Here is a 20,293-nt window from a genome sequence, read left to right as displayed (position 1 = left end):
ATATAGTAATTGTTATAATATATCCCATTCAGAAAAAAAACTTATAATACATCATTTAACTTCAACTATGGCTGGCATCTCTCTCTGTCTTTTTAAAGCCAATGTCATGTTTTCTGCGACCATTTCTATTCAACCCCAACCTGCTCACACCATGACATGACTAGATGCGGCTCAATGCTACAAGATGATGATTTTAGACCCATCTCTTATTTTCTCTGAAGCTGAAATATCTACGAAACAATACGCATGCTTACATAAACGCATTTGATGCCGTTCAAACGCATGGGGGGGTACACACACACACACAGGAACTTTATCCACACGCATTATACAATTAAATCATCCTTTTGGTAAAGTGTCAAACGTGTATATGAATGCTCGTTTGCAGGGAAGTGTTTGTTTTTGCAGTAATTAGACCGAAACCTTAACATTTGGCTACTTCAAGCCTGGCTAATCAGCAGCTAACATGAGCTAACGCTAGAGAGTAGAGGCTATCCCCCCTTTTTTACTGCTTACCTTGAACGGCCTAGCAGATGTTGTTTTCATCGTCCCCCATTTAAAGTTTCCCTCCAAGCAGGAACTTGTGAACAGCATGTACGTTTTTTGCCAGACCGGCAATTCCTAACTTTTCAGCATCTTGGGTAAGGTGGAACTTGAATGTTAAAATCCCCAAACCTCCGGACCACCACCGACAAAGTAATTTCTCCACCAGTTACAACAACAACGTCTACTGAAGGGCTTGAGCCCGCCCCCTTTGAACGAGGCAGCCAATCAGAGCGAAGACTCCATTTTATTGACCTTGATAAGCACCAATGGGCATCCTTCATGACTTTGACTGAGGTTCCATGTAACCAATGAGGATAAGAGAGTACAAAACATCCGCTTGCCGATTGGCTGCTCAAATAAAGGGGCTGGGTCTTTTATCCCAGATAGCCTATGAGGTGTAGGAGTGAGTCCAGAGTGACAGGTGCTTTGGAGTTGACAAAATAGCTGGGGCGGAACCAATGTCTGGGTGAGGTCATCCAGGATGATGTAAACCCTACGTCATTAGCAGTGTTAAATAAAAAACACAAAAACAGAGCACACATTTTTTCCTTTTTAAAAAGTTTAATATTCCCCAAGTTATAAAACAAAAACAGTTAGGCACAATAAAATACACATAACTAAAGTAAACTGAAACAACATTTTTTGAGAGGAAAATCAAATCCATAAACAAACCTAGAAGCTGGTGCTGAGAGTTTAAACATAAGTTTCACCGTTGTGTTGAGAGAGAGAGAGAAAAAAACAAGATGGTCATGTCTGGATTTGCTACTCTGCTTCTGATTGGCTAGTACTCGTTAACTTTGTTGGTTAGGTTTAAAAGCATGAGGAGTGAGGTGGTTAGGGTGATAGTAAAAGATGTGAGAAAGGTCTAATTACACACACACACCCCCACTCCACTACATAACGCCTGTCTGCAGATAAACCTACTTTAAAAAATGTCAGAGTTGGAGCAAATCTTGGGAGAGTTTTTCAAATCTAGGTTAAACAATTACACACAAACAGGAAAAAAATGCAAATGCTGCTGTTCAGCCAACTTATTACTCTGTCATTCTTTGTGTCAATTGTTGAAATTGTACAACTAGATGTCAATGTCATACAACTGCTACTGAAAAATATTGTACATACAAAAAAAAAAAAAAATTCTTTGTATGAGAAGATACGATTATAAACTGCCTGTCAAAGTGACTGACACCTCCTCTGGCCAATGGAAACTGCCAAACTTTAACGCCGCCTCCTATCTGGACTTCTGCTGCGTCTCCGACCACCAGTCCTATTAAAGAAAAACAAAAAAAACCTCAAATTAACAAGGAAAATACTAAAGCTACACTTTCACCATCACAAATATCAAAGACTGACTGATAGAAAGAAAATGATTAACCTGGTCAAAGTTTTATGAAGTATATAAAAAAATGTCTCTACATTTTAAACAAAGTGTAAAAAATATATTGCTCCAACACTGATCTGCACAGTACAGGAAGTCAAACTGATGTCCCAATCTGCATCATACTAGTCTCTAACTAGATGTCTTGAGAGGATATTTCCAGTCTATCCAGTTAATATGCAATCTGACAAAGTTTGACTTGTAAAATATTAACAACACTGTTTAAACCAGCGAGTTACTGTCTCCACAGATTAACACACCACCCTCACCTCCTCTTGTTCTTGGGGGGGCCTCTGACAAATCCCCAGTCCACACTGATAGGCTGGCCCATCATGTCCTGACCGTTGAGCCCTTCCATGGCTGCCTGGGCCTCTTTGTATGTCTCATACTCCACCAGTGCATACCCCTGGGAACAGTTATCAGGACACAGTGTTAGTTATTACACATCTATGGCAACACTGCTCTGGAATTTGGCCGTATTTCACAATTAAAACAGTACAAAAAAACAGGGCTACTGACCACTCAATAATGTAATACTCTTTGGTCTGACTGGTATAATGCCCCCTCTGTTACCTCAGTGTGAGATCATTGGGCAAACATTTTAAACCATAGCACAAAAGCTTAACCAACTGACATAATACATTTGTGTCTGTGAATGTGAAGCATTTAAAGATGATTAATTAAATGTGTGAGATTGTTGCTGCATCATGTTGCTCTTCAAATAGCCTGCCATGGAAATCGATCTCCACGCATGGATGAAATGTCTGGAGGAAGAGTTCCAGGGTCAAAATGCTTTGATCTTGTGTCATAATTAAATAAATGCTGCCACCTTGTGGCTATGACAAAGTGGAAGGAAATGTTTGGGCAGCAAAACCCTACAACACAAAAAAATGGGTCCATGTGAATGTCAATTTGACCTCAGCTGAGGGGGACAAAATCTGATACATTATGATCACCAAATATTTACAAAACATCAGATTACTTAAGTTCTGTCTTTCTTGGCAGGTTATTATCTTTTCAACTTTTTATCAAAGGTTAAAAATGAGACTGCAGTTCGAGAAAAAGAAGAAATCTAATTTGTATAAGACATAAAGCAGGAACAACAACCTTGGTTACATGAGATGACAAAGCAAAGCCGTTGTTCACAATTCAGAAATAGTCTGGCTTTGCACACAAAACAAATGACTCATTCCACCAGACAGGAAGGATGGAAATGAAACAATAATGTATTTGTTTTTACATATTTATTTTTCTTACATGAGTTGCATTGGGTAACCGGGTATGTGTGGAATGAGCTTCTCTATTTGGAAACAATTAGGGTGAGTCAGAGAAACTGGGGCAGTTTAATTTTCCGGTTGAGACAACATGATGTTGGGAGCTGGTCTCAGCATCGTTTCAGCCAAATAATTTTTTTTTAAAAAGAAAGAAGATATTTGGCTCATTAATGGCATTTTTTTCTGGCTTTGAATATGTACGTGGCTTAGTGGAGTCTCCATAAATGGTCAAATAAATTAATCTAGCTACAAAGTGCTGTAAAAACAATTTCAGAGCACTTTTGATACCCGCTTGTGTTACAAAGCATGTAATAAGAAAATTAATTTAACTAGTTTCTTTCTACTTCACTCATTTAACAATTACAAGCATAAATTAAGACCATAGTAATATTTTGGAATATTGCCCTTATAGTACAGTGCAATGCTGATTTGGAAATATATGGTACAGCCCTCTGAGAAAACTCGTTATTTGGGATTAGAGCAATTTGATATCCAATCAGTGGTTCTTATAACTTGCAAAAGAGCAGCAAACACTATTTAATATCTAAGTGGACGTCCACTGGATTGTTTGAAAAATGAGGTGTACTCTGACTTGTTATATCTATTTTATGTATTTAAAAATAAAATGTATAATATTTTTAATTTATTCTATTTCTTTTGATGTTTTAAAAAGAATGTCTACTTTATTGCATTTTATTATTATCATTCTATAAGTTTTATCTTTTATTCATGTTTCTTGTCTTTAAGACAAGACTAAGTTTTAATCTAGCTTTTATTAAACTTGATCCTTTTTATTTCATTTTACTTTTTAATCTATTTTAACCTAGTTTTTACTAAACATTTTCTCTAATTCTCTTATTTTTTTAATTTTCTCATATTTATATTTTACTCAAAATGTTTATCATCGTTATTTTCTCCTGAGTGCATTGGTCTCAGTTTTCTCTTTTTAATCATTTTTTTATTTGTCACTTGTTCTGTCTTATTATCAGCTTGTCTGGTGCTATATAAGTTTGATTGATTGATTAATAAATGACCTATTAGAGTAACAAAGTGAACCAGAGGCTGTGTCAATAAAAGAAATAAAATGCTAAGAGACAGTGACAGGTGTGCATCGACTGAATGTGAACGGCTCTTCCCTGAACTTTGGACACACTGACACTCACAGACCCACTGTGGCGCAGTGGTTATTTGTCTCACCTTGAGGTAGCCTGTTCTACGATCAAGGTTGAGATGCAGGTTCTTGATTTCTCCAAACTCTGAAAACTTGTCATGGATGTCCTCCTCTGTGGCTTCTTCATGAACGCCTGTCACAAACAGGATCCAGCCCTCCACAGCTACAACAAGGAAAAGCAGCATTGTGTCAAATATGTTCAAATAAACAATTTATTTCAACTGGGTCATTTAATGAGTGTTAGTTGATAAGTGAGATACAGCGTTCTTTTTTTGGGATAAGTACACCAGTACAACATTTTTAGAGCAAACACAAGCAGTTGATGGTAACTTGTGTTGTTAGAAGTACAGAAGAATATCATAATTATTACACTGGTACTGATCCCACTGACAGCCTGCGCCAAACAAAATAGTAAATCTGTGATAAACACAAGTAACAGGATGTGACCAAAGGAAAAACAAACAAACAAAACAAAAAAAACCTTCTTAAAGACACCATTTAATGTCAGGACACCAATAAATTACTGGTGTGCATTTAACACCCACACACAATGACACACACAAATTTGCCAGTATCAAAGAGTGCTAGAGCTACAGAGCTGCACTGACACGCATCTTTATTGATTGTTTGTTCTTATCTTTTCATTTCTATATAAAGCACATTATTCTGTGATTATACAGAACTGCTTGTTCTTTAGTAGTCAGTTATTTGGTTTGTAACAACATCATCTTCTGCGACTTCACTTCAGATATGTAATTAAAGCCTGTTATGTGCTTGCATAGTTTTCATACAACATGTATACAAAAGCAATCATTCCAGTCTGGTTTGAGCGTTTTTTTCTGTTTGATTACAGTCTCTCACAGACATTTTTAAAAATGTATATGAATAGTTAACTGGCAAATCTCAAGCAATTGTATTATCCCGATCAATTAAATGTTTTAATGGTGCAACTGTTTGGACATTTTTACAATATACCATTATTACTATTATTCATAAAATTGTATTGGTTGTTCATGTAGAGAGCAATGATTAGTCGATCAATTGATCAGTTGCCAGCTGTTAATTTAATTTTCAGCTGGACAGATTCACTATGTTTCAGGTCTGTCTTAAAACAACAGTCAGGTGCCCATATGAACAGTGAAAGAGGTTTCCTCACTGTAATCATTCATCCTGTTCATACTGACTATCAAAAGATCCTTCAAATGTATTTTCAATCTAAGTGATGGCCAATATTTGCAGTATCCACGCAGGCATTTGTACACAAAATGTATTTAAAGTAGATGTGAAGCTTAAATGAGGCTTCAGCAGTCTCAGTTCATATCAAGTGGATATCTGCCACATTTACAGTTTTCTTAGCATCAAATTCCCTATTTGTGCTTCCCTGTTGAGCTATGGTGGAAATATAGTAACAAAAAGAGGGACTTTGGCTCTAAAGAGACTAACGCTGAAAGGAATCTACTTGAACTATAACTCATTTGGACTGAACCTTCATCTTAGCCTCAAACTGTTAAATGCTTTTTTGCACAGAAGGTTGCTTGTGGATTTTAGCCCCCAATCACTATGAATAGGAGGAATTATCATGGCAAGAAAAAACTATCAGTGTTCATTTTTGCATCTAATTGTTGTTGAAAGACAGACTTCATTGTTAGCATGTCCTTTAAACTTTATTTTAAGCAGCACTTACATCTCTGAGGTCCTGGCTCATCACCATCCTGTTCCACAGTATCGTAGTCCTCCTTGATTCTGGACCTGGCTCCTTCCTCTGGAAACAAAAACGGAAAAAAAAAATACTCAGCACTGCTGAAAAATTTGGACAGATAAAGAATTTTTACCCAAGTCGATATCACAAGATTGGACACCCACCTGATCCGAAGCCTCGTCCTTTCCTCTTCTTTGCTTTCTCTTTCAGCTTGTGGATGCTCTCTGAGGAAACAAAGTTGAAGATGTCAGCATGAATTCATGCAACTTCATCCTTTTCTGCACTCAGTGTAGTGAAAAGTAACTGAGCACATTTACTCAAGTACAATTTTAAGGAACTTGTACTTTAGTTGAGTATTTCCATTTTATGCTACATTGCACTCTACTACATTTCAAAGGGAAATATTGTACTTTCTACTCCACTACATTTGTTGGCTTTTGACGCCTTACAAAAAGCAGTGTGTAGTCGGGGTCACGTTTCAGATATCAGAATTTAGTTTTTTACTTCTTTCCTCTCCCATTAATCATCTCACGACCCCTAAGATTCATGTGGCGACCCTTTGGAGGGGACCAACTGGTTTAAAGTAACTGTATACACGATCAGCCACAACATTAAATCCACTGACAGGTGACGTGAATAACTCTTTAGTGCCAAATATGGGGTTATGGGGTGGGACATATTAGGCAGCAAGTGAACAATAAGTTCTTGATGTTTATGTGTTAGAAGCAGGAAAAAATGGACAAGTGTCAGAGCATTTTCCAAATGGCAGGTCTTGTGGGGTGCTCCCAGTATGCCGTGATCAATACTACCTATAAAAAGTGCTCCAAGACTTATTGTTGCACATGGGGAGTGAAGGCTTAGCCTATCTGCTCCAATCACACAAAAGAGCTAATATATATCAGAAACAGCTGAAAAAGTTAATGCTCAGAATCAGTCACTTTATTAATATAGCGCCAAATCACAACGAAAGTCTTTTCAAGGCACTTTTCACATAGAGCAGGTCTAGACCATACTCTTTAATTTAATTCAAAGAGATCCAACATTACCACATGAGCAGTACTTGGCAACAGCAGCAAGGAAAAGCTCCCCTTTCAATGATAAGAAACCCACGCCCATGCTGACTCCTGTCCACCACCGAAAGTGTCTACAATGGGCATGTGAGCGTCAGAGCTGGAACTTGGGGCAAGAAGGCAAACCGGCAGAAGCAGTAAGATGCTCTGAGTGACGTTCTACTGGAGACCTGAGTCCTTGAATTACTTTAACATGTCCCACCTACTTAAACATTGTTTTATCAGCAGGATAATGTACCCCACCACACTGCATATATTCCTCAGGAATGGTTTCAACAACAGAAGAGTTCAAGGTGCTGCATTGGCTCTCCCCATATCTCAAACCTTTAAGCATCTGTGTGATGGGCTGGAAAAAAAGGTCCATGGAGGCCCAGTCTCACCACTTACAGGACTTAAAGCATCTGCTGCTAACTTCTAGGAGCCAGATAACAGAGGACACCTTCAAGGGTCTTGTTGAGTCCATGCCTCAACAGGTAAGATATGTTTTGGAAGCACTAATGGGAACTGCACACAACCATACTGGTGGTTTTAATGCTGTGGCTGGCTGGTGTGTAAAAGTAGTGCAGCTCCACCTCCATCACCAACAACAGTAACATGCTGCTCTAACATTGATGCTTCAGTATTAATAATCTAATGATGTCACATTTTACTACATCACTCATAATACGTATGTACTTTTACTGTAATACTTTTACTACATCAAGCTCATAATACTTATACTGTTAAGTTATAAGTTACTACTATAAGTTTCGTGACATACCGCCGAAATGAAACCGACTATTTGGATGTTGAAATGCACAAGTTACAAATTGTTATTTCTCTGCAGCTACATTAAGGTATATCACTATTAGAGCTAACTGTGGCTAACACACACGCTCATTGTTGTGTCGTGTTTGCTCATGTTAATGTTGATTAACTACGTTAAACTTCTGCACTATTAAGCAGAAAAGCCCCTTTAAAATAATATATCTAAACCAATGGACGCTGGAAATGTTTTATTAAAGTTAGCTTGTAATCACTATAAGCGCGAAAAAGAGGGTTGAATGAATAATTAGCATTAGCATTAGCATCTCCAAGGCCTGAACCACGCAGTCCGGCGTTTGGAGGCATTTTCAGCCTCGGCCAGCGTGCTGTAAACCTCAATACTTACACACCATTTAAAGGCAGTGCTTAGGAATCGTCTCCTACTAATGTGCACAAATATTAATATTACCATCACCATCCTCATCCATAGGAAAGTCCTCGCCTCCCGCTTCATGAAGATCCAACACGTCCGCCATGATGCCTCTCTGTGTGTGTGTGTCTGTGCGTGCTGACCGACGTAACGTGGTTACGCAAAAAGAGTCCCGGCTTGGCGGATGTTGCCAGGTTACGAAAAAGTAAGTAAAGACTGATTTTCAAGTGGATCTTAAAACATATCTCAAGAAGGACATCACTCTCAAAGGACATGATTTGTTACTTATATTCAACAATCCTACTTTTTCCAGCAACGAACAATTCGTGATTAATTTGCTCGTTATTTTAGTCAAATTCTACATTCATAAAATTAAGTTCTTATTATCTTCTTATTTCCTGTTTCATATCCACAAAGCCAAAATACCAAAAACAACCCCATTATTCTCATAACAACCCTATTTTCTTATTATAAAAATAAGAAAGGTTTATCTGTTATCAAAATCTTCAGAATGGTTTATTTAAATATGTCTGTCACATTTACCTTTACTTTTTATTCAAGTAGTTATTTTTCTTTCTTTCTATTGAAATTATTATATCTTATTGATACTTTTTTATTTATCCTTCATGTATGAACTGGAATGACTATTGGTACTTAACAGCAGACTTGCCACAAGCTGCCAGCATCAAACTACACACCCACCCTGTAAACTATACCATAAAATGTTGGAACCATTGAAAAACTTTATCTAAAAACTCTAAGCCTGTAAATGTTGCTACCAATGCCGCTTTACAAAGTAAAATCAGAAAAGTAAGCGCAATCACATTTCTAATTTACGTGTCGAAATCCTACAAAAGCAGAAAGCAGCAACTACCCACAACAATTATTTCTCCATAAAATGAAACACTTTCACAGATACGGTAAAGCTGAACAAATTAAAAACGTGGAAGGCAGGAAAAGGTTCATTTAAAATGTTTATTCTCTAAACCCTACAGTGACACACACTACTTATTGCTTAACAATACAATTAAAAGGTGTAGAAATACCAGTAGGAAAAAATAAGATCAAACATTCAACATGAAAAAAAAAAAATATATACATCCATGACATTCAGTCTGAAAATGTGCAACACGAAATGACTAAAATCTTGCAGATTCATCCTTCCTACATGTTTGCAAAGCAATAAAGTAAGTGATCATCATTAATCCTGCTGCAATTCATATGCATTGACGTGACTGAGCTGCTGGTTAAAATATCGGGCTCTGCTTAGGTGATATGGTGAAGTGATAAGTTGTAGCAAAGCATCATGGACAATGTTGCAAATGTTTTATTTAACAGATAATGTGTTGTATTATGTAGAGTCAATCCATATTGAAATATGAATTCAAATGTCCCTTGATACAGGATTTGATCCATATTACCAAGTTCCTCATCTTCTTGGAGCAGCTGGGGATTAGATATTCAGCTCAAAGGCTGCTGATTTTTCAGGAACTCTTCTGGGATTATTGGCACAACTTCCCCTACGTTCAAGATGCATTAAAGAGGGGAAATAGTCTTAATGGGCCAGAACTCTAGCAACACCTCTGATATTAAGTATGGTCTTGCAATAAAGATGTTTTTTATAATGCTAGTGTTGCTGGAGTTTTGACCCTTCATGTCTGGACTTCTAATCAGCAACAACGTTCCTGTCACTCGTCTGCTTCTCTGGCTCGAGGGCAAGCCGCCACCCACGCACATCAGTCTTCATTGTTCCCCTCTTCTTTACGGCAGAAGCCCTCATTTTGCTTTTTCACCAGTTCCGCATAAAGGCCACTTTTCCCAATCAGGTCTTCATGAGTGCCTTCCTCCTGCACCACACCTTCATTCAGGACAATTATGTGATCGGCTTTCTCCACAACACTCATCTTGTTGGATATCAGCAGCACAGTGCAGTCGTTGGTTTGTTTTAACAGAGCTTGGTGGACCTGTTGAGTACAATCATGACTTGATGTTACATGAAGCAAAAACATGAGAGTAAATAATGAGAAAAATGTGAAACTCAAGTATTTCCTACCTGATATTCATTCTCTGAGTCCAAGTCACTGGTGGCGTTGTCCAGTATCAAGATTTTAGGACGTCTGATTAAGGCTCTGGCAATGGCTATGCGCTGCTTCTGGCCTCCAGACACCTGTCCTCCCTTCTCCCCGGCATCTATCCAACAGTAAGATATACTGTTATTGTGTTAATGTACATCTTCGGGAAATAGGGAATGGGGAATTAACGTATTTTCCAATCGTGGGACTAATAAAGGAATATCTTATCTTAGTTTCTATTGCAAAAAGAACATTAGGCTGTTTGTTACAAGAGCACTCAATCAAATTAATTGTCCTTTTACTACTTTCACACATCCTGTCAGAATGAGTTGCCTAAAAAAACCCTACAAAGAAATGTACCATTGCAGGAATTCATCTCGTAACTATGCAAACATGTAAAAATGAAAGTGAAAATGAAAAGTGAATAAAATGTTTTCCAAAAACCCCTCCAGGAAAGACCCAACTTTGGGATCCACTATGCAAAATGTATGGGTCGAACCTGTATCGTATCCCTTTGACAGCTCCATGATGAACTCGTGGGCACTAGCCAGCTTGGCAGCTCTGTACATTTCCTCATCAGAGGCATCCTCATACCCATATTTGATGTTCTCCCGCACTGAGCGAGCAAAGAGTGTGCAGTCCTGATTCACAACAGCGATCTGAAAAACAAAAAGGATGAAGAAGACAAGTCAATGGCTGCTTGACTGTTAGAGCTGAAGCAGAGTGGTTTACAATGAAGGTAACAGCAGAATAAAGTTTAGCAAAAGTGTCCTTTGAATATTCCTGTGACCAGTGTGCAATAATACAAAAATATAAAAAGTTAGTTGAAAGATAATAAGGAGGAAATGGGTGAAATTAAACTGAAGTTTTGAGTATTTGGAGTAGAAACTTTTAATGGATTACAGTTCACCTCCCCTGTGTCATTATTACTATACACCTCAGAGCTACTTTAATTTCATTTCTGTTTTATGGCCTCAGCTGCACAATACACCTTCATATTTTTCATCTTGAATTTTAGTCAGTGTTTGTGGTACGGTGGCTTAATGAACCCCTGAGGGTGTTACTACCTCACCGGTTGGTGTTTATTATGTCTTTCTTCATCTGTATCACCAAATAAAGCATATAGATCCATGCAGTCTTTTCTGCTGATGATATAGAAATTAAAAGTAAAATATGTTGTTTTTATGGTGGTAAATTGCAAACATTGGGGCATAAACTCAATCAACAGAGGTTCAGGAGTGCAGAACTTGCAACATACTTGATGACTGTGAAATTTCCCCTAGGGGATCAATAAAGTTTCTATCTATCTATCTATCTATCTATCTATCTATCTATCTATCTATCTATCTATCTATCTATCTATCTATCTATCTATCTATCTATCTATCTATCTATCTATCTATCTATCTATCTATCATCTATCGTCCCTTTCTGCCTTTTCGCTTGAGCTTCGTGGCCCAGGAGCCAGTGGGCGGGACTAAAGAAGACATCAGGAAACTACCTGCACCTGGGTAGTTTAGGCCTCAGCCTATTTTTTTTCTTTTCTTTTTTTTTTTTTAGGCCTCAGCCTATTTAAGCTGGCTGCTTTAATAGTCAATGTCATTCTTCTCTTCCTTCCAGGCCTCCACCAGCCAGATGTGTTTAACTGACTAACATCATTTTATTTCAGTTTATAATAAATGTTATTTTGACACTTTCTTCATGTGTGATTCACTGTTTGTTTTGGTACGGACTTTGAGATGGTTCGTAGACGGTTGCGTTGTACAGTACCTGTTTCTATAAACTCTTTGTTGATTTTGTATTTGTAGTGTTCTGTTTGCTAGTGTGTCTCTTTTGAGAAAAAATCTTAATCACAATGAGACAGTGTTTCTGATTGACTGTACATAATTCTTCCATTTAGTGGCCAAAAATCACTTAATGAAGCTTCAAATGTGTCCTGTACATTTTTCTGGTAAAAATATTTTAAATTGTGCAGTGTTTACATTTATGTTTACCATTGCAGGTGCATTGCTATAGTGTGAAACTAGCAGTAAGAATTACATTACCTACATACTCTAAATCATCATGTCCACACACTATACAAGGAAAACATGAACCCATTTTTAAAACATTGTACTACTAGTGATTTAAAAAAAAAAACCTCCCCGTAGTACCGTTAAGCTTCCTGTTCTTCCACAATGTCAGCTAATGCTTAAAATCTCAAATGCAAAATTGAAAGTAACACTTTCAGATTTGTTTTTAACGGTATAAATACGGGCTGCATTTCCTCTTGTTATCCACCCACCTTGTCATGAAGGTACTGGTCTTTGTAGCTTTGCAGTGGTTTCCCATCCAGTAGGATTTCTCCTCCTTGGGGCTGATAAAACCTCTCCAGCAGCTTGACACAAGTGGACTTCCCTGATCTGTTTAGCCCTACAAGGGCGGTGATCTGGCCTGCCTTCATCTCCATAGACAGGTCCTAGTAAAAGAGAGGGGAAGTGTGGATTGGTAGAGGGTCATATATGATGATAAATAATTGTAAGACTAATAAACATAAATAAAGAAATACATACCTTGAGCAAAGGAGTGTTATTTTCTGTCCCACTAGAGTAGGAAAATTTAACGTTTTTAAACTGAATGTGTCCCCTAAGGCTTTTAGGGGCCAGAGTGCCATCAGGAGGTACTTGAGGTTTCCGATCCAAATATTCAAAGATCTTTTCAGAGGCGCCAATTGCCTTCTTCACCTCTGGATAATAACGCATGACAGCCTGGGAGAGGGGTGGTAGAATGAGGCACTTTTTAGTTTGACACATTTTGGTTTAAAACAAAAGACTCAGCTGCTCACTCATGCTCCTACAGTAGGGGAAACAAGTGCATAGACATAACATTTCCTTCAAAATGATTCCCTTTCTTCTTGGCTTGTGGCTCACCTCAACAGCAGAGGCAAACTGTAGCTCGTACAGGACGAAGGACACCAGGTCTCCACTGCTAACAGCCCCTCTGGTCACAAGCGTCCCTCCATAGTACAGAATAAACACCTTTAAGGCTAAAGTGGTCATCTGGAGGAACAGAAACAATGGTTTATTTAACACGATAAACTATGCATCTACCTGACGGGGAGTACAGTAACCTATATTTGACATTATATTGTCCTATATTCTTTAGGTTTACTCCCATTATCTCATATTCACAGGCAAAGATATGCTAAGAAACGCTTGATAATCCAGGTCAGTATTTAACTCACGCTGCTGGCCCAGGTAGAGGCTGCATAGGCTGCTGCTTCCTTTTTGTTAAGGGCGTAAGTATCTTCCAGTCGCTGTCTGTATCTCTCCGTCTCACCATCCTCGTTGGCAAAACTCCTCACAGTCGTCATGTTGAAGAAGGTCTCTGTGGCCACCTGGTTGGCCTTAGCTAGAGACTCCTGAACCTTTACGGCAATAGTCTAAAAGATGGACAGAAGCTCAAGCTGTTCATTTTTGCTTTAAGCTAACATTTTCATTGTAGAATAAATATGGGATATTTAGGGGAGCCAAGGTTTACCTGGTGGAAGTGTCCAGTGAGCTCTGGAATGACCCAGATGATTGGCAGTCCCATGCAAGTAAGCAAAGACATTTTCCATGACTGGCTCACCATGAAGTATAAGAGGAAGCCAAATCGTGCTGTGTACCACATTACAAGACTTAGCTTCTCACTCAGCGCCTCGCTCATATCGTTGGTATCCGTGGTGATACGGGACACCAGTTCACCTGAGATAAGAGTTGAGCATTAGCTTTGTCAAAGAGATAGCAATTTAAATATGTATTAAACATGTTCTTAAAATCCTGTACAGTTGTGGAAATTATATCTTTGTTATATTGGGGAATTCATAACAATCCAAACACTTTGATTTAAAGATAACTCTCCGTCGAGTCAGCCCTACGTACACTGTGTACATGACTTACCAGTTGAAGTGGACTCAAAGAAACCTATCTCCTGTTTCAACACAGCCTGGAAGACGACTCCCTGCACTGAGGTGTGTATGCGGCTCATGGTGATGTTGTACGTGAGGTCACATACAAACTCAAGCACGGCACTAAAAAGAGGACAGAGCACACATTTTAGTGGAAAGTACATAAAATGCCACGACTAGGATATAATTACCACCAATTTGTGTACAAAACGAAAAAAATAAATCATCTAAATATCTTCTTAAAACCCAGAATTCGTTGTTTTTTGTGTGAACTACAATATTATTTTCAGCATGAAGTGAAATTCAATCAGAAAGATGCAAAAGAAACCATGGATCAAATATGGCCATGTTTTAGGACTACAAACTTAACCATAAAGAACTGAATCTGAATCCAGTATAAAAAAATTTATTGAAACACTAAACTAAATACTAAAAGTGAAGTTTCACCAAATAAATTTTGCTAAATGATAACCTACAACATTGTTGTTTGCTAATTTAAAAAAAGAGAAGAGAGAAAGATTTAAGATAACGTTTTAAAAACGTAGAAACAGTAATGCTTTAACAACTATGTGACAAAACTTGTTTTACCTGGCAATAGTCATTAAGGTCATGACTGTGATGGCTTCTGTGAATGCATCAGGTGCTTCTTCATTTATGATCCAGTCAGCCACACGACCAGTGTACTGAGGAATAGCCATCTCACCTGCGGTCAGAAGATCACATTATTATCACGATTATCAAAACACTTTCTTTGACCTTTTTGCCAATGAAAGCACAGAGGTTCAGTCACAGACAGGCATACAAGTCAAAGTGGAGATCTGTGTAGCTGCTGATGCACTAAGATGGAAAGAACCATTTATATTTTGATTGATTATGATTGATTATCTCCAAACTGGGGTGGAAAAATTAGACAACCCGCTTCACTTTGCTCAAAAGACAAGCAGCAGCAGCACCTTTCAGCTAGTCTATAGTCTGTCCAAAGCATTTGATGATAGACTCGTCTCTACTCAGGCTGCGGACATGTTGTTGGCTGCTGAAATGTGAAATACCAGTAGTGATACTCACTCTTTTAGAGTTGTGGTTTAGTTTTTGTGGGAAAAAGCTGGTCAGGCTCTTCATGGACTTTTTTTCAGGCCACTTGCATTTTGTTTGTAGGTGAGCACCTCCTAAAGATGTCTGATCAATGTCTGATTGATGTTTTCATTTTGCATAGATGCATTTGGTTCTTAAATGTTACCTTTTGATTAATACTACCTACTCTGTGCTTGAAGCTGCTATCAACACAGCAAAAAACATCTACTCAAAACTTTGTAATTGAATGAGGACATTTTTTAAGCTATCATAATATCAAGTACACAACTTTAAATTAAAGTGCTGGCTCACTTACCATAGGAAGAGAGAAACACAAGAATCAGGACAGCAACAAAGCGCCAGAAATAGGGCATCATGTATCCCATCAATTTCTTCAGCGAGGCACCGGTGTCCTCTTTGGGCTTTTCGGCGGGCTTCCTCGTCAACAGAGATGAGATGTATTGACCCCAGGAGAGCAAAAGAGATGACACATATCTGCTCCAGTAGAGCCACGCCACTACAGTCACAATATAACTGTGCAACACCTGCAAAACAAATAGCAGGTTAAACATACATGATACCATATCCACAAAAAAATTATTCACCTGTTGCTTCAACAATGAAAATGAGTCTGCATTTGGATAAAAATGTATTCTTTCTTTTTTACCAAATATATTTCCACGTTTCTCAAATTATGGGTTTCTAGTTCTCATAAGACTCGTTTAGTTTTGGTTTCACTCTCTTTGGTTTCAACCCGCTCAGTAGCTTATGCAAAAACATTTTAACCATTACAAGTAGAGTTTAATCTTGCTGTGACAGTTTAAAAATCATATCTTACTTGGAGGAAATGATACATTTCCAAATAAACTGAGTTTAATACCACTTAATTCTAAAACATATACAATTTCATTTAAAAAGGGTCACACTATGTCAACAATGGTGGATTATTCTGCTTAGTTTAAATGTATTTTCACAATTGTCCTTCCTCAATAACATTCAATAAGAAAAAACTAAACTAAACAATTTTATATTATCTTATGAAGCTACTAAATTGAAGTAATAATATATATGAAGTAAATGTACCAAACTTTCCACATTACAATTTTTAACACATCCATGTTGGTCTATCATGACATGTTTCTGACACATGAGCAATGTAAGACAAAGATATCTGGAAAAAAACGTTCAGAAAAGTGCCTGCTACTGCCTTTACTTGGATGGAGCAAACTATGAATTAAAAACACAGCAGCTCACCCTTTCCCAGGAATGCCACCCCCATAGTTCCTCCATGGTGGGCTGCCCCAGCACCCAGAGAAGACTGGTGTATGCTGGGAAGAGAAAGCAAAGGACCCCTAAACTTTGGAGCCCCTCAAAGCTGCTCATCCATGGCAGGTTTCCAGGGAAGGTGAGGATGAGCAGCAGGAGGAAGGTAGCTCTGGTTATCCCTCCTGCCCACAGGGTGATGAACGGATGGCCGAGGAGGAGAGGCGAGAGCTGTGCCAAGCGGAAGGCCTGCACCACGCAGACATCCAGGCACACGAAGAGCAGAGGGGAGAAGTAGCTCATTTTCTGCATGTCACACAAATTCTGCAAAATACAAGAAGAGAGTGTTAGGGTCAGTCGTATTTAAGTCGACACACAAAGTAAGGTTTATATTATATTATTTATTTTAACTGTGGGCTAAACCATGTAGAATATACCAACATATTTTAGAGCTGCAATTAGTTGATGACACAAAAGTAATCTGCAACAATTATGCTAATCAAAAATTGCTAATGCCAAAAATGTGCTGGTTGCAGCTTCTCAGATGCAAAGATGTAAAGCTTTTTTTATGTCACAAATGATAGAAGACTATTTATATATTTGAAATTTGGACTGATGATCAGACAAAAAAAAGACATTAAAGTTAACTTATTGAATTTGCTGATTGTTATACTGTAAATACTTGGGACTCTGGCTGGATACCAAATGTACTTTCAAGGTCCATGTGTAAAACCTATCAAACAAATTTAAATCTAAATTAGGATTTCTGTGTAGAAACAAATCTTGTTTCTCTTTTGCTAGTCGCAAAACAATAGTGCAATGTACAATCCTGCCTTCTTTATAACAGGTGATGAATGTCTAACTCATCATTGCCTACATTACAAAAGGTGGGTTGGTCTGTCTTAACAGACAGAAGGGAGTGGCATTGTATGCTGTTAAAGCCTTGATGGAAAAACTGCACAGTTTGTTCATTAATTACGTTCAAACACAACACCTACTGTATAATGTCATGTCATGGATATTTTAATATTATCTGTACCTCTTATACACACAGAACTTGGTAAACATGGTTTCAAATATTTTGCTGCAACCATTGTTATAATCAAGTAATGATCTTAGTTCCTCATATGCAAAGATGTAAGGCTTTTTTGTGTCACACATGATAGTAAACAGAATATATATTTGGGTTTTAGACTGTTTTAAACGATCTAGAAGACATTTTAAGATGTAAATTGGGGTTATAAGGAAGTATAAGGAAGTATAAGAAACATACTTCATTATTATTTTCTGACATTTCGTAGAGTAAAGAAGTGATAGTGTTGCAGCCCTAAAATACTTATCTACCCCTCTGTAAGTACTTTCGCTAGGACTATAAGTAAAATGATGTCCTTTATTGACACTGATAATAAGTTGCTGTCTGTTTACTGCTCATTATCTTCTGTGTTAAGTTACTTTCACTTTCATCTACACTGCTGATTTCTTTGAAATCGTCTGAGTACAGTAACTCTAAACCAGATCCACATGGCACAAAGAAACACAAAGAAGCAACACACACGCACACACATTATTAGGTATATCTATATTAGTTCATTTACAGTAAGTACAGTGCAGGCCTGGTTTAACTTGCATCATTACACCTCTTAAAAATATAACTTACATTTCCTTTAGACGAAGCCAAGTTCACTGCGGATGTTTAATAGTCGTCTGAAATCTGAAGCGACTCCAATATTTAAGCCAGAAAGCTGAAAATGTGACAATTAAACTAGTGAAAGACAACCGGCTGCATTGCTGACTGTAGCCGAGCTGCAACTAACGAGACTGAAACCGAAACTAAGTTTTTATACCGCATTTTACAGCGGAAAGTCCCGTTTATGAGATGCAAATGGCGGATGAACACTGATGATTATTAAAAAAAACACGCTTTGCTTTATGTAGTATCGTATTTTTTATTATGAGATCTTTGGAACATATTTTAATAAATGTAACGCATGTACAAGAGTGACGACGTGACGACTGGTGTAAACAAAGATATCTAATAGTCCAACAGCGACATCATGTGGCTAAGGCTAGGCAAGGCAAGGCAGTTTTATTTATATAGCGCATTTCATACACAGTGGCAACTCAATGTGCTTTACATAAAACGAACATTTAACAGAAGAAAAAAAAGATTAAATTGACCAAATATCATAATGGGTTAATTGGGTTAATTAATATCGTATTCAACCATGTAAATATCGAATAATCTCCTTAATTATTTTATTATTATAATTCTATAAGTTTTATTATATTCTTATCGATTTTATTCATTTGTTTCTTTTTTATTTTAATCTCTTTTTAAAGCTAGTTTTAGTCTAAAGATTTTATTAAACTTCATCTCTTTTATTTCATTTTACTACTATTTTAACCTATTTTTATACTTTAACTTTAAATAAAAAAATGTCTCTCATTTATTTATTTATTTATTTATGCATTTATTTAATCAATGAGAATCTGAAGCTTTTCTGCAGATCATATATGATAGTAAACTGAATATCTTTAAGTTTTAGACTGTTGATCTCACAAAACAAGACATTTACATGTTTCAATTTGAGCTGTTAAGAAATTATAATGTGTATGTTTCCTCTATTTTCTGACATGTCATAGACAAAACAATTAATTGAGAAATTGATAGTGTGTTGCAGTCATGGTAATTTGATTAAATCAATCTTCATTTAAGCAAATGTACAATATGAGCACTTAAAAATGTGCAGTTTATTGCAGTAAACTACCAAAAACTGAACAACAGGCTGTGAACCTGAGACTTTTGGGGCTCCTGGGGCACCGGAGAACGTTGTCTGCTTTTCCTGGATGGTAATCTGACCTTGTGCAACAGTGGATTAAGACAACTGAGGGACTGAGACTTTGAACTCCGTAATAGCTTCCTTCCTTTCCTTCCTTTTCATGTCAAAAGAATAGGATGAGCAAAGCTTGTAAACATCCTCCCTATTTTAAGCACCATCTTTGCAGGCCCCTTTAAATCACTTATACTTAGAATAATGTTCCCTTTTATGTATATTTAGAAAATGCAATGAAATATCTATAGAATAGATTTAATATTGATCCCTTTTTCATTGCCCAGATACAATACTGTGCAAATGTTTTAAGCACTAAAAGTAAACTGACGATATATTAAAAATATATATGTTATATAGTGTTTCTGTATCAACTAATACAAAGTTCAGTTATCTGAAGAAACCTAAATTAAATACATTTTTGGTATGATATAGCTCCAGTTTTCATATTTTCACCTGTACACAGTTTTTCAAGATACTTGGCAGATTGATTGTTCCTGCATCTTGGAGAACTTACCACAGCGCTCAGACTGACTCCTTTATGTTGAGATCAGGGCTCTCTGAGGTCCAAATCATCTTTTGCAGGACACCTGGATCTTCTTGTTCTTTATGACTCTGATAGATAGATAGATAGATAGATAGATAGATAGATAGATAGATAGATAGATAGATGGATAGATAGATAGATAGATAGATAGATAGATAGATAGATAGATAGATAGATAGATAGATAGATAGATAGATAGATAGATAGATAGATATATGCAATAATTTAATAATCAAGTAATGATTTAAGTTACTTTTTCAGCATAAAAC

General features: G+C 37.2%; 3 protein-coding genes across 7 annotated transcripts in view; all 3 read right to left on the bottom strand.

Moving 5' to 3' along the window:
- otud7b (OTU deubiquitinase 7B) overlaps positions 1-677 on the bottom strand; it is a 39,148-nt gene extending 38,471 nt beyond the window's left edge. For all 4 annotated transcript variants that reach the window (XM_062422723.1, XM_062422724.1, XM_062422725.1 and 1 more), the window contains exon 1: positions 517-677. The gene's annotated coding sequence lies outside the window, so the exon portion shown is untranslated. The remainder of the gene's footprint in view (positions 1-516) is intronic.
- Positions 678-1,093: 416 nt separating this feature from the next.
- On the bottom strand, positions 1,094-8,445 carry rbm8a (RNA binding motif protein 8A). Of its 2 annotated transcripts, none has more exons than XM_062422230.1 (6): positions 8,352-8,445; positions 6,233-6,292; positions 6,054-6,131; positions 4,396-4,532; positions 2,194-2,330; positions 1,094-1,813 (listed from the first exon to the last, which is right to left on the bottom strand). In XM_062422230.1, the coding sequence occupies exons 1-6, from the start codon at positions 8,416-8,418 to the stop codon at positions 1,765-1,767; spliced, it is 528 nt and encodes a 175-aa protein (XP_062278214.1). In that variant the 5' UTR covers positions 8,419-8,445; the 3' UTR covers positions 1,094-1,764. The 2 variants fall into 2 exon arrangements, with proteins under 2 accessions (XP_062278214.1, XP_062278215.1); XM_062422231.1 differs by having other exon boundaries at positions 8,358-8,436.
- Positions 8,446-9,279: 834 nt separating this feature from the next.
- tap1 (transporter 1, ATP-binding cassette, sub-family B (MDR/TAP)) lies at positions 9,280-18,443 on the bottom strand. Its single transcript, XM_062422229.1, has 13 exons — positions 18,304-18,443; positions 16,638-16,970; positions 15,700-15,928; positions 14,901-15,015; positions 14,305-14,435; positions 13,904-14,109; positions 13,608-13,805; positions 13,294-13,422; positions 12,937-13,131; positions 12,669-12,842; positions 10,884-11,043; positions 10,366-10,502; positions 9,280-10,276 (listed from the first exon to the last, which is right to left on the bottom strand). The coding sequence occupies exons 2-13, from the start codon at positions 16,956-16,958 to the stop codon at positions 10,049-10,051; spliced, it is 2,223 nt and encodes a 740-aa protein (XP_062278213.1). The 5' UTR covers positions 16,959-16,970; positions 18,304-18,443; the 3' UTR covers positions 9,280-10,048.
- Positions 18,444-20,293: the final 1,850 nt, after the last annotated feature.

The sequence above is a fragment of the Scomber scombrus genome, chromosome 7 (assembly GCF_963691925.1).
Source record: "Scomber scombrus chromosome 7, fScoSco1.1, whole genome shotgun sequence".
NCBI lineage: Eukaryota > Metazoa > Chordata > Actinopteri > Scombriformes > Scombridae > Scomber > Scomber scombrus.
Note: the sequence above shows the minus strand (reverse complement) of the source record. Positions and strands in the feature narration are given on the sequence as shown.

Bases quoted from the DNA above. Each gene is read 5' to 3' on its own strand.
- rbm8a (XM_062422230.1), bottom strand. From the start codon at position 8,418: ATGGCGGACGTGTTGGATCTTCATGAAGCGGGAGGCGAGGACTTTCCT. The intron at 6,293-8,351 runs GTAATATTAATA...TTGTTTCCTCAG, and splicing joins TATGGATGAGGATGGTGATG to AGAGCATCCACAAGCTGAAA. The intron at 2,331-4,395 runs GTGAGACAAATA...AACTGTTCCCAG, and splicing joins GTAGAACAGGCTACCTCAAG to GGGTATGCACTGGTGGAGTA.
- tap1 (XM_062422229.1), bottom strand. From the start codon at position 16,958: ATGCAGAAAATGAGCTACTTCTCCCCTCTGCTCTTCGTGTGCCTGGAT. The intron at 15,929-16,637 runs GTGAGCTGCTGT...TTTGTTTTGCAG, and splicing joins GGTGGCATTCCTGGGAAAGG to GTGTTGCACAGTTATATTGT. The intron at 12,843-12,936 runs GTATGTATTTCT...CTCTTTTACTAG, and splicing joins ATAACACTCCTTTGCTCAAG to GACCTGTCTATGGAGATGAA.